At 43.5% G+C, this 16531-nt stretch overlaps 1 protein-coding gene across 11 annotated transcripts in view; it reads right to left on the bottom strand.

Annotated features, from left to right (window-relative positions):
• KASH5 (KASH domain containing 5) overlaps window positions 1-16531 on the bottom strand; it is a 3089192-nt gene that overhangs the window by 1574565 nt on the left and 1498096 nt on the right. For all 11 annotated transcript variants that reach the window (XM_078655089.1, XM_078655096.1, XM_078655092.1 and 8 more), the window contains exon 12: window positions 1074-1138. In XM_078655089.1, coding sequence (XP_078511215.1) covers window positions 1074-1138 — 65 coding nt within the window. The remainder of the gene's footprint in view (window positions 1-1073; window positions 1139-16531) is intronic.

Here is a 16531-nt window from a genome sequence, read left to right as displayed (position 1 = left end):
TTTCGTAGACAGGCATATTAAGTGTGCATTCATATTAACCAAACATGATGCCCCTGCCCGGAGTGGTGGTGCTTCTTATACCTCCTCTTTTCCCTGGATCTCACTGTGGGTGTCCTTAGACACAGAGACAGGAGTTCTGAACCAGCTGAAAGGGCCACAAACATGTACCTTTTTGCACTTCTGCACCTCTTTGATCCTCTGCTTTCTTTTGGTCATAAACTCACCTTCTCAGCCGGATATCTTCATGATCCTTGACATTTTCTGGCAAAACTAACATGCTTACAGAGTGTGGGAATTTGTAGAAAAACAACGCAAAATGATTGAGGATCCTTTCCTGATCTCTTTCTCCCAAAGCTACAACATTGGACCAAAAGAAAAAACAGGACTGCCAAACTATGTGTAAGAATTATTGGAAATGATGATACAATCCACAAACCTTCTCATGTCTATTAAATACATCAAATGGACACCAAAACACATAAAAAACGTGTTTTCACTTAAATAGAAATGTTCTAGGATGCTTCCTTTATGTATTGGACAAAATAACTGCTGCTCTGAAGCAAACGCCAGTTCAATGCATGATGATGGAATTGAGAAGCTGTTGGCCCCTTAAAAGACTAGTTTGCTAAATCTTCTAGCTTTGTAAAGTACAGCCTATCTTGCTTTTTCCCTATATTCCCCACCCTTTTCAAGAACCTTATGGCTACAAGTGATAGATATGCTGCGAGATCTTATATACTAATTTTGTGAATTTGGAAAACACTCAAAATGTGGTACATCTACCCTTAGACAGACTTAAATGCATGGATATGCATTTAGAATTATACGTTTTTATCATTTTTCATTTTATATATAAGGTAACATTTATTCCGAAATCCCAGAAATGATAAGGGCATTTCTCATGTTTACAATCATCAATGAAGTTCCTACGATGAAGATTGTCTGCATTATTTCTATTATGTAATGCTTAATTGTTACAACTTGATAGGCAGGTAGCACCCATACTATAGCAAGACCTGTGGTGAGCTCTGGAAGAACTTTTAGTTACCGGAATTCTGAAAATAGAGGCATACCTGATCAGATCTCCTGAGGTCTGGGACATCCGCTCCTGCAGTCTGGTAATTTCGACCTTCAGCTCCTAAGGAAAAATCGCACATGATGGCGAGATTAGTCTCTATCAAATCTTAATGTTTCTAGAAGGATGACAACACTTACCACGCAGGGCTAGAGTATAGCAGCTTGAGCCCTAAATATGCCCTACACAAGGTGAAAGCATTATTGAAAGGATTACAAAGTCAGAAAACACTTGAATGGATATTTTGCAAAGTAAGTATTAAATGGGTGACAAATGCTAAGGAAACCAGAAGAAATCCACATACTAAACAGGATGCAAAATATAAAACAAAATTCCACATCATCATAAACAGACACCTAATTCACCAAGCCCAAAGAAACCCTTAAGAATAAGGTACTAGAATGGCTAAGGGGGAAATTGGAGAGTTCCCTTATACATTCAATGGAGAAATGCATAATTTTAGGATCCCAATATCAGAAACGCATACCATACCTTCTAATTTTCCTCAAAGAAAAGTGGTCTTTTAGCAAGGAAAACTGACAAGGGCATCATGAAGTTAGGAAACATCTTCCCATTTCAGGGAGACAATCTAAGTTTCAGATGTATGCAGGAGGGTGTAGTGTGGGCTAGGCCTGGTTTGCACACATTGCTATGTTAGCATGGCTTGCTAGAAGTTTAAACACAATTTTTCATTTTGCTGCTTTTGCACACGACACTGCATATAGCTGGTTTTGTAAGTTAGGCTCCATGAATATCTTCACATGAGAAAGGCTTGTTTTCAGCATCCCTAGACTTACATTGTGACCCTAGTCTGCACAGTGAGTGCTAAAGCCTTCAAGGTTATCATAACAAGGTAGCTGTTGTTTGAACTGATCAACTCGTGCATTTAGACAAAAGACATGGCAGCTGCCAGCCAACTGAGATTCTAGCGCCTTTATTATTGCACTGTAAACATAATTTGAGACACTTTGAAGAAGCCAGTTTTTCCAGAGAGACAGAGAACTTTTGCAGATCCTGATGTGATACACTACTGCTGAACTTAGAGGTATGGGGTCCCCCAAACAAGCCTAAGAGACCTTGTATATTTTATAAAACATAGTTCCTATCTAGGGAGGATGTTATACTAGGCACTATAAGACCAGTTTTCACCATCATTGTAATATGATTTCTCCTTTTGTGTTTTATGGAATTGTACCAATGCTGAAAATATTATTTCTGATTGTCTGTTTGCTTATGTTAGCGAAAATACTGCATCTTAGAGCACTTTATTAAAATAAATATTTTAACTTTGCATGTGTCTTTATTTACTCCTGTTGTGGACAGGTATGAGAGGATAACGAAAGAGTGTTCTTGCTTCCCACCATTCCTAAGTATAACCTAAGTCGCATGTTCTGGGTTGAGCTAATGTGACACTAATGCTAGCTGGTTGGGTTTCTAGGCACTGAGGTGAGTTTTTTGATACACCACAATTCACTGAGGTCCTGGGTCTCTGTGCACAGTTCTGCGTAGGAGCAGAATCCCTGCGACATGGCGAACTTAACGTTGTGGTCTTATTTTGAGACTCTCGAATAGTGCTTATATCAGTCCACGACCCCCTCACTATTGTTTCCGGTTGACGGTAGTGAAGGATAAACCTACCTATAGTTAAATAGGTATTTTCAAGCTTGATAATTTAAAACAGTTTCCTTTGAATTACTAGCCAGTTGTGCTACATTACTTTGCATTGTTTTAATTCTTTCTGTGTCGTTATGGCTGCCGTTGATATCCCGCAACACAGTCGATTAGCTGTTCGCAATCATTTGCAGGACTTCAACGCCCCTTGTAAGGCATGGCAGTAGTTTTTGTGGTGAGTGCTGACGCAGCTTACCCGTTTGAGCTTTTCTACTCTTAAGTTATGTTTCCGGCAGTTAATGCAGATACCGCTGTGTTTCATACATACACTCCCACTGCCGTGCCTATGGAGTATACTCCTTATAGGACACAGGAGATTCCTATTTCTGCATGGCAGCACCGAATTTGGTTTGATGGTGTCCTTGCCCACTCTCTAACAACAGTTATATTAGGTCCATTGACCATTCCCGGAGCTTCTTGGCCCGTTTTGGCTGGATTTACCCTGCACCCGGCTGCGGGGCAATGTCCCATTGCTGAATTAGGGGCCCTTCATACCTCTGCATTAGCGGTTATTAGGGCCTTGGTTCATTACATATCACGCAACATGCATGGTGGGGCCCCTGGTGTCGCGGCGCGTCCAGTTGGCCCGAACAGATTAAAACTTAGTCCCGTTATGGTTAATGCGGCTATGGGCAAGCGTCCCCAAGATAAGGATGAAATACCTTTTTGGCTTGCCGAGAAATTTGACCAATTGGAGGCAGTGTTTCCTAATACAACTCCTGTGGAGAAACACAGGATTCTTACCATTAGTTTGCAGAAATACGTAGTACCGGAAGTAGCTGACTGTACCAATTGGGGTATGATTTTTGGTCCAGTCTATACGAGGTGCTTCGACACACCGTCAATGGCTGTCCTACCCTCCATCATTAAATGTGTTCAGGATGAGCACGGGCCGGAGGCGGCTGTTGAATTGGGAATGCGATTCGTTGGAGTGTTTGACGTAGTTTCCGATCTTGTCCTTTCTAATGTTGGGGATGCTGTGAGCTTCCAGGTGTCTAATGCTTTGCGGGATGTCCCCGATGCAAAGAAACCCCGTCAGTTACCGAAAATTATTACGTCGGCATATAAAACCATTGGCCGTAATAGTTTAGGTGTTAAGCCTTTTGCCAGACAAAAGCAAAAGCAAACTCAGGCGGCGAAGTCTGACAAGGATGATCGCCCTAATGTTCCAAAACAGAATTGGAATAAAAATAAAAAACAGGGGAAAAAGCAACAGAATCAGGGGTCTCGTCCGCCTCGCCAATACCTGTGTCTACTGAGCGCACTTATGAATTGCGCGACCGCGCTACGATTAAATCACCTGATCGTTTTCAGGTTCCTGATCAACGTTCTCCTCGCTCTTTGCTCATTGGTCTCACCAACCGGTGGAGGAGATGGCGGCAGAGGAAGGGTTGCAAAGCAAGAGCAACCCAGCAACACGGACGGTAAAGGCAAGCAGGACGACTCTCCACGTCAGAGACCCCAGTTTCAGAAAAAGAAAGTTGCTGCTTTAACAGCGAGAAATGCCACGGATAGTGAGAACGCAGCTTCGGAATCAGACATGGGCGCTAACGCTGTTGGACAGTGTGGCTGAGATTACCATTGTGCGAGGCGCTGCGTCCACTACTGAAGGTGACTCCGACTGACACATCCGTTGTAGTTGAAACAGCCGACACTAGGGTGGCACCCCCTGAGAGACTTTTTGAAAATGTTCATTTAATTGAAGGTGACATACAACGTACCATCAAAGGGGTATTTTGGGAGAATCTGACCACTACATATGACATTTTGTTGGTGGAGGTCGACTGGCCCCCACCTTTTGTTTTAGCAGCTCCCCAGTTTCGTGCCGAAAGATCAGGCCACGCGTTTTGCAGAAGATTGGGCTAAGGTGCTTGCACGGGCTTTGTACCGTACTCACTGTGGGTCGGACAAATATTCTCCCAGACATGAGATTCCCTTATGGTCTACGCCACAGCCTCAACCCCAATACCCTATGCGATGTGAAGCGAAAGCTCCCTTAGCAGAAATCCTTGAGCAATTGGAATATCAAGGTGTCATTGAAAGATGTATGTCTCCGATGAATAACCCTCTTTTTACTGTGACTAAGCCTGATGGCTCGTACTGTTTAGTATTGGATTACCCCCACCTGAACTCTCATTGTCGTACGTGTGCGGTACAAAATACAGTTCTGCTCTTGTGGATAGTCTTGTGCGCAAAAGGTTTAAAACCACACTTGACATATCCAATGGCTTCTTTGCCTACAATCTGTCCTTGATTAGTAGTCAATGGACAGCTTTTACCAGTGGCGGCAAACAGCGCCAATTCCGTAATTTGTCAATGGGCTATAAAACGGTCCAGGCGTATTTGCCGCCTGAATAGTCTCTCTTTTGGAGGGACTCGACCCAGATGCATGTTCGTATGAGGATGACATTTATCTCATAGACGACGAATTATGGCCGCATCTGTGTCGTGTAGAGTGCATAATTTGCAATTTTGTGGATTTTAGCTATAAATTCAACTTTGCAAAATCACACATTGCCGAGTACACAGTGTTTTTCCTGGGCTACGAGCTCAACAATGAAGGTCGAGGTTTGGCTCCTCACTTCCTGGAGAAATGCGCACAGCTGTGCGCTCCTACAACGCTGAAGAAACTACAGTCTTTACTTGGCTTTTAAAATTTTGGGCGTACTTACATTCCCAATTATGCTCAGCATATCAGGCTTCTTTACGCTTTGGTACAACCTACTTTCTCCAAATAATGCTGGCTGCCTTCTCCTTCAGCCATTTTCCAATCATTGCAGGCTGATCTGTTAGAATCTAAATTCTTACTGACTCGTGATAACCACACCAACCTGGTAATAAGTTAGTACCCGGGACGGTGGGTTTCACATACCTGACTTTTAATGAGGGTGACACAGTCCCTACCGCTTACAAGTCACACTAGTACACTTCGGCTGAGTTGCGGTTTTCCACTGTGGAAAAAGTTTTGACAGCAGTGCAAATGGCGAGTCTTAAGGAACGTGCACTGTCGCAGGGAAAGCTCATTTTGGTTGTTACTCCGTATCCTGCCTTGGAGGCAGTGACAAAAGCCAGTGTACCAAATTTAAAGGCTTTGCACCCACGGTGGATCCAATGGGCCACCTCCTTGACATCTCCGGATGTCACAGTCATTTTTGATTCCTCTCTGCAGACTCAGGAGTTTTTGCAGTATGAATTTGTTCATCCTGCTCCTCTGACCACGTGGCCCTTAGACGATTTCCATTGTATCATTTACACTGACGGTTCTGCGCAACCGGCTACGGTTCTAGACACGCCAATTCTTCGGCCTGCGCAATAGTGGTTGGTACTATGGTGGATGGGGAATTCAAGTCCGATGTCGTGCATACACAGACATTAGGGGTACCGCCCAATTGGCAGAGCTTCGTGCTCCTATGCTTGCATTGGAGTACGCAGATCCTAGTGTGACTACTCTTGTCATAAGTGACTCTTACTACTGTGTTCAATCATACAATGACAATTTATTCTTTGGGACTCAAAATGACTTTTGTGATTCCAAAGGTTGCACAATAAAACATAAAATGATCTGGGTTTGAGTAGCTGAACTAAAAGAACGGCTCCCACTCATGTTTGTGATTCATACTCTTGGTCACCAGCATGTTGGAGTTCATGCTGTTGGCAATAGTCTTGCCAATGAGGCTACAAAGACGGCAGTAGCAACATACTCAGTAGCAGCAGTTACACGTTCCAAAACTAAGATTGATGATGACATCTTGGCAGCTATTGCAACAGAGACGAGAGGTAATTACGCAAAGAGTTTCCCTTCTAAATACTCTTATCATTTAAGTCCTGATAAAGTTCCCTCTGTGAGAATTAACTATGTTGGTGACAGGTTGATTCCCAACGCGGACAGCAGGCATACTTTGATTACGGAAGCTCATGAGGGCATTGCCTCAGCGCATGCCGGCGTGTCAGCTACTGTATCTCTCCTTAAACAGCGTTACTGGTGGCGCGGATTGTACAAACAGACGTATGATTATGTCCTTCATTGTGACTTTTGCCAGCAGAGTAAATCTTCTACTGCTGCACGCCCGCCCCAGACACAGTTGAACATATCTAATAAACCACTTGTGTGTGTTTGTTTAGATCACTGCGGTCCTTACTTCTCTGATACTGCGTATAAGTACATCTTAGAAGCAGTTGATTCTTGCACGCGCTTTGTGTGGGTGTGGCCCCAAAGGAATGCTGATTCCAGAACTGTTGTAGGTATTTGCGTGTCTTTGTGGGCATTTTTGCATGTGGTACCTTCCATTCGGACGAGGGTCCAGCATTTGCCTCTAAGGCATACAAGGATGCCATGCGTTCATTGGGGGTCCAAGTCAAATTTTCGTCTTCATATCGGCCTTAGGGCAACAGTGTTGTGGAGCGGATGAACTGTGACTTAAAGCAATCCTTGAAAGCTAGTGTATTAGGTACAGGCCGGAACTGACTAACCCACGTCTATAGCGGTCAGCGTGCACTTAAGAATCTCCCTAGAAGGTCTCTGGGTGGCCGGATCCCATATGAAATGCTCTTAGGTATCAAAATGTTTGATGCGGACCTTGAAGGTCTAGATCAAGCGGCATCTGCAGATCCCTTTGCCGTAGATTAACATTGTACTGTTATCCAGAATCTACAAAGACCCGTGACAGTCTTGCAAAGGAACACTTGCCCTCCACATCTGATGCTGCGTTGCAGATCCCGGTAGTTGGCTGGGTACCCAAGTTGGTGAATTGGTCCGAGAAAAGGTTGCAAACAAGAAGGAGTTTGGTCCCTTTATCGTGCTCCAGTTCCTGTGCTTGGCGTGCAGGGTACAAGAACAGTCATTTTACCTCCGCTTCCTGGTCGAAAGGAAAAGGGGTACATCTCCATTGACAGTGTCAAACTACACAGAGTGGCCGATTCTTCTTAGTATGACACCTGCAGTCTCTTGTCCAGCCATGCTGCGGAACTCTGTTTTGGCTCCGACACCTGTTGCCGGACCTGCTGTTGCCATCGAGAGGACTACAGTTACAAATCCTTTATTGAATCCACCGGCTGCTGATCCTCTTGATGATACTGAGTATACTTATCCCACTGATTTATCTATGCCTGATTTAGAGACCTGTGTGGCTAATCAATCACGTTTATCATTTGACACCAACTCTACCACATCAAGGTCTCCCTCAAAAGTTTCAATTTTTGCTGTTTGGTTTAACAAACATTTTTGATTCCTCCGTGGACTTTTATTTGGCTGGTGCTTTTTTCGATTTTTTTTGTTCATGTCCATTGGATTTGTGGTGTATTTTTTCCGTCTTGTGAATGGCCACTGTGTTAAGGAAAGAATAGCAATTAGACTAATTGATGGAACTTTGGCACTCAAAATGAAGAGAGACTTGACATTCGTGAATATCACTGCTTGGCCTGTCTTAGATGGGATACTATGGGATGCTGTTAAATTTCAGATTCATGGCCCCACAGAGGTTATTAATGTCCCTAATGTACTTTGTGTTTCAATGGGGGATGTGGTTAAACAAAATATTTGCTCTGATGATTGGGACGTCCAAGCCGTAGAGGCTCTGTTTTCTGATTTAAAATATTATGCTGCCTTTGATGCTGAGGATTTGTATTTAGATTCTGCTAATTATGCTGATTTGTTCTGTTACCAACACTATGGCAATCATTTTCGGCACAAAGCAAACACATTTAGGAATGTGGTTAATTACACACAATGGGAACATTGTACTGCACCTGTTGAAGGTAGCTCTAAAATATTTTGAAAAAGTTTTCTTACTTTACTGATTTTAATCAATCCAACCCTGATGCATTGTATTTTAAGATGACTGAGAAGTCCTCTTCCAAAGTTAGACTTACCCACACAAAATTACTGTATTCAAAGTCCTTTATTGACCAATTGGCTGATGGGGGCTATGAACTGTCGAAAGATACCATTGATCTTAAATCTGTTTGGGGTTCTAAAAGTTGGCAAGTGCAAGGCACTGAGGCTTTGTATCGTGCATGTCTCATCCCGAACCATATGTTGTTCCTGAATTCTACTATTTCCAAAACCACCTGCTTTGGATTGGCAACGTCTAAAAAATTAAATGCTCCTTCTGTTCTTGATTTAGGAAAATACTCCAATTGGAATAAGCACACCGATAGGCCCCTCACTGAGTTGCAGTCTCTGCTGCAAAACTCATCCTTTAATATTTCCAGTTTGAATCCCGAAGGCTGGTTATTATGGCAAAAAAGTGCAGATTCATTCCAGCACCGTTTTCTGAATCTGGCCCCTGGCTACACAGAGGTTAGGATAGATCTCCGCTTTGAGAGTGACCATTCTGTCACCACCTATTCTGTAGGCAAGCTGTGCCAGAGCTGACTTAGGCACTCCACCTTGGCGTCAGTAAAACTCCATTTATCTAAATTAAATGACAACTTCGATTTGAATGATTTTGTGAAAGGTCCTGCCAATGGCAGATCGAAAAGATGGATATATGCTATTTACAACAAAGTTTTGGAAACTGTCCCAAATTGAAGCTGCTTCTAGGCTCAGGGCTATTGAAAAAGCTAATGTAGAAAAAGTGCTTGCAGTTGTAGATAATAGCATTAACACACTTTCTTCCCGAATTTACACATTAGATAATATTGTTTCATCTGTTGTTGATATTGTACAAGAGGATGTCGCAATTATGTACCATGTGTACATGGACTTTACAAACGTTGAAGGCTGGGAAGGTGCCTTGGGATTACATGAACACTACGTCACTGTTTTCGCACTTTAATTTAACTGTTAAACAACAATTTATGTTGATGAAAAATGCAACATTTTCTCTGTTACATATTGAAAAGTTAGAACCTTTCCCGTTTTCTGTGGTCGAAACGAATTCGGCAGTTTGGCTTATTCAACTGCTTTTCTCACTGTTTAAATTTGATTCATGTATGACACATTATGCTATAGGCAGATTCGAACCATTAGGTAGCGCCTATCTCCATGAAGTTTGGTCTCTCCCCTTTACGTATAGGTGCTTGAGGGAAGGAAAAGAAGCTTATTTAAAAGGTGAAGATTGCACTTCAACCCCTGATCACTGATTGGTCTGTCGTAATCTTCAACTGCACGGTTCTTGTAATATAGAAGCACTGAATTTGGCGTGTGTTTTAAAAGGCACACCCACCCCAGCTATTACACCGGCGTTCACGTTGTTAGCAAACAGTAGTTATTTGTTATTAAATAATGAAGATTGCTGTGGTATGCTTGCGGGAATTCTGTACATCGTGACTGTTTCCCAACGTGTTGTCTGTTGTAAGAATGTGCTGTTTCCCCCTCCGCATGGGAGGCTCGATGTATCCATCTGGCCTTCTATTCCTACCTTGAAAGCAGAGTTCAACAAGATGAGTCAAATAAGGCCTCTTTTGTCCCAGAAAGAAGTCTCCTGTTCATCTGCGCATGAAACATTCGTCCTTCACGTTGCTAACATTCGTACTGCAGTACATGCCTTATTAAATACAGATCTCCCCCTGCATTTTGGTGCTTTGATTCACACAATATTCAATGCCTCTTCTACCATGGGCTTGGCACACTCTTTTAAATTAGTAAGTTCTGGCCTTGTGACTTAATTTCAAACTATATTTGGTGTGATACTGGCATTTTTGCATTCTATTTTTTCCAGCCTCTTTGGCGGTTTCCCGTTAATTCTCGCCTTATGTGCCGGTGTACTACTGTTTGTTTTCCTGCTGAAAAAGGGTTACACATTCTGTGCCCCTCGACAATCTGCCCCGGCTGCTCCAGCTTCGTAACCGGATGCTTGAATACTATGGATCGCTGCCTCTGGCTACTTTGAGTGTGGCGCATGGTTTATCCTTTCGTTTTTCGTACTTTACATGCGTGCAGCCAGCTTTCCGCTGCCTGGATTGCAATTTTGAATGGGCTCTGGATTTGGGTCTCTGCAAAACGGTGTCTCCTAACCCGGATTATGATTTACTAATGAGCCCCTTAGTTGCTCATAAACTAGATTGTTCTGGTGTCGGGCTTATGGCCTGCGCAGTGGCCCATGGAGTCCTAGGCAATTGGAATATATGGACTGCAGCCCATGACTTATTGGCACGCAGTTATCTCGTAGAACACCCGAGTTGTCCTCTGATGGTGCTAGAGGCTCCGGCTGTTGAAGAACATGTGTGTTCTTTTCCATTACTGAATTGGATGGCTGAAATGTTCATGGATGATAACAACGACTTCCTGTTGGAGGTAGTTGCAACGTACTGTGCCTATACGCTGTTGGACTGAAGTGAGGCTTTTTCTGCTTTATAAACACGTGCTGGACTCGTGATTTTTTTTCACTCATTTTTTACTCTCCTCTTTTGATGTTTGGAGATTTATTAACACCACGGCACCCCATGATTGTTTTTAGTTACAGTTTATAATGACGAATTCGGATCTTTACTCCCAATTATCAAAATAGGCAAAATTTTGAACTTTGTTCTGTCTCACTCGAACTTGAACTCTGCGTTCTATGAATTTGACCCCTTTGTTGTGTGTTCTCCGATCAAGGGAGGGTGTAGTGTGGGATAGGCCTGGTTCGCACACATTGCTATGTTAGCATGGCTTGCTAGAAGTTTAAACGCCATTTTTCCTGTTGCTGCTTTTGCACACAACACTGCATATAGGTGCTTTGGTAAGTTAGGCTGCGTGAATATCTTCACATGAGAAAGGCTTATTTTCAGCATCCCTAGACTTACATTGTGACCCTAGTCTGCACAGTGAGTGCTAAAGCCTCCAAGGTTATCATAACAAGGTAGCTGTTGTTCGAACTGATCGACTCGCGTTTGGATGTACGTCGTTACAACGTGATATTTTACATCGCAGTACTTTACGACGCAAGTCGTTACCACGACTTGCGTTGTTGGGGGCTGGATAGTGAATAGTTTAATTTACTATTCCAACTCCAGTCCCCATGGATAGTAGGGAAGGAGTTGGATAGTAAATTAAACTATTTACTATCCTGGAGCGCCCCCAGCGCAATTCGTTGTTACAACTTGCGTTGTAAACGTTGCGTCGTAAGGGAACTGCGGTGTAACATCCGCATTGTAAAGGATGTTCCCCCTCGCGTTTTTAGACACAACACATGGCAGCTGCCAGACAACTGAGATTCTGGCACCTTTATTATTGCACTGTAAGCATGATTTCAGACACTTGGAATAAGCCCGTTTTTCCAGAAAGACAGAGAGCTTTTGCAGATCCTGATGTGATACACTACTGCGGATCTTAGAGGTATGGGGTCCCCCAAAGAAGGCTAAGGGACATTCCATATTTTATAAAACATAGTTCCTATCTAGGGAGGGTGTTATACAAGGCACTATAAGACCAGTTTGTATGTCTGCTCATGTTAGCAAAAATACTGCATCTTAGAGCACGTCGTTAAAATAAATATTTTAACTTTGCCCTTGTCTCTATTTACTCCTGTTGTGGACTGGTATGAGAGTATACCGAAAGAGTGTTCTTGCTACTCACCATTCCTGAGTATAACCTAAGTCGCATGTTCTGGGTTGTCTAATCATTGGTTCCTTTGCTATAGAATGAAGAGCTAATGTGACACTGGTGCTAGCTGGTTAGGGTTTCCAGGCACTAAGGTGAGTTTTTTAGTACACCACAATTCACTGAGGACCTGGGTCTCTGTGCACAGTTCTGTGTAGGAGCAGAATCCCTGCGACAAGGGTTATATATAAAATATCACTAGCAAAAATATTGGCAAACAGACATATATTGTGCTACATTTCTTTAAACAATTGTATCACATTGGGGGAGTTTCTATTATTAACTCCAAGGAGATAATATTTTTTAAAGATTTTTACCACACAACATTTCTGTCAAGCAACACTTTTATTTAATGATATTCTGGTACCATACAGGAGACAGTGCTCTTTATAGAACATCGTAGTACATCCTGCCGTAAGCTGGGGCAACTCTGCAAACAACTCAATACGAGTCACACAGCAAATCAGAGTACTGAGGGTACATGAAAATGTTAGGAAAAATTGAGCCTTGAGACTTGATCTCGAAGGAACAAATAACAAAAGCGCAAACATAAGAAAAAGTCATGCACTTAGTTTGATTAAGAATTGAAAGTCTTTAAAACAGACTTACAGGCAACCCTTAACCAGATGAAAAAAACATTACTTCTAATCTTTGCAAGTGAAGAAATATTCTCAGACTCATTAAAAACGAGTTTACTAGTTACACTTTATAAACCCTAACTCATATATGCCCATACAGCTCACACTCTTATCAATGAAAAGTATTCTCCAAAATCATCATGTTGGACCAAATTGAGCCTGCCTCTTCTAGGAAAACGATGTCCTCAAGAATTAACACTCCAGAGTTGGCCAACTTCCAACCATGCATGCCAAGATGTCTCCTACTGATGCACAGCGCTCTATGACTTTATTGTTAGGGTTGTGGTCTCCGAGTCCCCACATACAAATATTTTACTACATCAAGACTACTAAGGAAGCGGGAATGGCTGGCTTCTAAGGTCGCTCAAATGTTAGCATACTCATGCTCGGCTTTTAATGCTATAGGCCGTCCCTGATTTAACATACACACAGAAGGGGTACACCTTGAAAGGGACATAAGTAAGAAGCCTTCGGCGGGCTGAAATTATATTTTAGTGCGTAGTGGGACACTGTCAGCTGACGGATATACCAAAGGCATGCCAGAAAAGCTGGAGATCAAGAGGTAAAGATTTCCTACCTTCAGGAGATTGATCTATCCAGGACTAAGAGATTGCCACCGCACAGCTGCAGGGTCTGAAAGGAGGTGCTGTTGGTGTGGGTGGAGACAAGACCACCTTCTGAGATTTTAATGATGCTGCTCCTCATCAAGGGGGAATATTTCTACTGGGCAGCAGCAGTGATGTCCCAGTAGTGAGAGGTGCCCAGGCAGGTGGAGTAGTGGTAACATTTCATGGTGAGCGGTGCCCAAGGAGCGCCTTGGTTTTTGGAGGGTTGTGCCGTGCTGTCTACGACCACCATCATGGAATGGTTGGCACACCCGATCATGAAAGACCATCTACTGGTGTCCTTCTAGAACAATGACTGCCATAAACATTCAGGGTATCAGCATTATTCTAGAAGGTGCATCGTTGTGGTTCCCCGTTGCCAGTCTGACATGTAGACAGATGCAGCAGAAATACACAAATAATACTATGTTCACTCATGTGCCAAATTGACCTATGCGTAGGCGCTCTGTTGATTGGGAGAAGCCAATTGTGGCGTCCTGTAGGGTGGCCACAATTATCAAAGGACATTACAATCCTGCTCAAATTTAGATAAGTAGACACCTTATAGTAAGGACGAGAAAGAAAAAAGAGAGAGATAGTTATTATAGACGATGCTGGGTAAGAACAATCTGACAAAGCTCTCTTGGCTGTTACTGTTCATAGTCTCTGTACGGTTGAGATTGGCTCAGGTTTGGAGTTAGTGAATATAGAGGTCTCCCACTCATGGATTATGACAGTAGAGATCAGATGTTGAGACTTGACTAGGTGGATGACTAGGAAGGGTCCCTGCTTCAGCTTCTGCAGGAATGATGGGTACCATTTCTGTTCTGCTGGGCAAGCCCACTCCATCATCGTCAGGGTGCAGGTGGAGACTCTAGAATGACTCTCTATGGCTGATCGTAGCCCCTGTTGTGCTGCTTGCATTGAAATATTTTTGAAATGAAAGATATTTCGAGTAAAGCGAGCACCTGCTTGAGCTGCAGTTATGTTGGTGTTGTTCACATCTGTAAACAACCATAGGTCGGCTTGAAATGTGGTATAAACTTTCTCTACAAGTGCAAAGCAACACTGGGTCGCCAAGAACAAAAGACTGATATTTTTTTTCGCCTGCATCTGCTAACAGCTTCAATGTTTTCGTGCCACAACCCTGAATGGCTTCAGGCGTGTCAACTGGGGGAACCCACCATAAGTGATTTGAGACAATTTATCTTATTCGTCTCCCTCCCAGCACTGCAACAGGAGATGTCTTTGTGCTAGCATGCGGTGTATTGCAACAATCTCAAGGGAATTTGCATATGGCCCATTCAATGTGGTCATTGTGCATCTCTGCAATTTTGAGAGCAACTTCATTTATCAACTACATGAATCTTTCTACTTCTCCATTTGCATAAGGCCAGTGGGGTGTAATCTTCCAGTACTTCACACCTAAGGAGCCAAAGCAGGTTGTCAGTTTTTGACCATGAAAAGGCGGTCCAATGCCCATTTAGACTTCCATTAGAATCCCATGAGTGGTGAATATTTTCTCAAGTTTTGTTATCGTTTCTTCCACGGACGTGGAGGACACTCGCTCCACTTCTGGATACCTACTAAATCATTTGACTACAATGAGGAGGTGATAGCCTCCAGGAAGAGTGGGGAAATCAACAGTGTTGGAGCGTCTTTGGATAGGATAGTTGTGGGTGGACCTGGTTGTACTAACATTTAACATGGCAAGCAGTCTAACACAGTTCTCTCAAGTATGGAAATCAGACCTTCTGCCTGAGCTTCATGTTTGTTTTGACATATCCCTGCTGGGTATGGTGGACAGCTTGCATAAGCAGGGGTATCAGTTGTGGAGTAACAACTATGTTGTCTCCTTGGAGAATAAGGCATCTTCTGCTAGCGACAGCCCACCATGGATGTTCTGCATTACTTGGTTTTGCCTTTGGATCTCAGATCTCCAACTTGCCTGCTCCTTCATTACTGGCCACCAGTTATTGTTTTGCTACCTCTCTGTACATGTTGAAAACATTCATCCTCTTGTGAGGCTTGGCAGATGTCAGCTTGTGGCAGTGGTTTGCACTCCCACCCCTGAAACAAAGGTACTAAGGGCTTAAGGTCTGTGTACACTTCTAAAGTGTATCTATAGAGGTATAGATAGAAATGTCTGTAACCACACAAAACTTCAACAGCTTCTGTTTGTAGCTGGGAGTTCCTCTGTTCGGTCTCCGTTAGTGCAAAGCTTGTATATGTGACCAGGGCCCAGACAACTTTGGGGCTTATTACGATCTCGTCCGGAAAGCATTCCAACCGAATCGGTTCCAGAATGCTTTCCGAACGACTCGGATCGGGGTAGTCTGACTAAGCGTTTTGGATGCATCAGGATGCTTTCAGGTACGATTTGGTTGGACTCCCCTTGACTTCAAGGGGAGCCTGTGTTCCAAACAAAAACACAGGCTCCCATTAAAAAAAGGGCTGCCTGGAGAAATCGTGCAGCCTGTGGCAGGCACCCCATGGTGCCTGCCACATTGTGCATGTTTGGGAAGCGGGGACCCATGGGAACCCCCACAAGCCCGATTCGGAAAGCTCCGGGTGAAGGGAGTCCTGCTACAGGCCCCCAAAGACAGATTTCGACAGCCATTTCGGGCAAACCGAATCGGAACGGCTGTCCGAGACTGTCATCGTAATCACTTACTTGGAAACCGTGTCCATAGAGCTGTATGATTCCGCTCTGAAAGGCTCGTCCTGTCCTAATGCCTTTCGGAACCAATTTGGACAGCCCTAACGGTTTACGGGCATTGTAATCGGTTGTTCAGAACTGGGGTCGATTCAGTCGGAAACAAGGGTTCCGAATTGTATTCGGCAAACCCGAATCTGATTTGGAGCCCTTCCGAACAGGAACGCAATCAACCTCTTTGTGTTGATTCCGCATTAGATCAGCTCTAGCCCAGTGGGGCTGACATCAATGGCCAGTGCTGCTGTCTTGGCGGGGTCATCATTCTTCATGGTGGTCTCTAATGACAGGGCTGCCTTGGTTTTT

This window comes from Lissotriton helveticus, chromosome 7 (genome assembly GCF_964261635.1).
Source record: "Lissotriton helveticus chromosome 7, aLisHel1.1, whole genome shotgun sequence".
In the NCBI taxonomy this organism is placed as follows: domain Eukaryota; kingdom Metazoa; phylum Chordata; class Amphibia; order Caudata; family Salamandridae; genus Lissotriton; species Lissotriton helveticus.
Note: the sequence above shows the minus strand (reverse complement) of the source record. Positions and strands in the feature narration are given on the sequence as shown.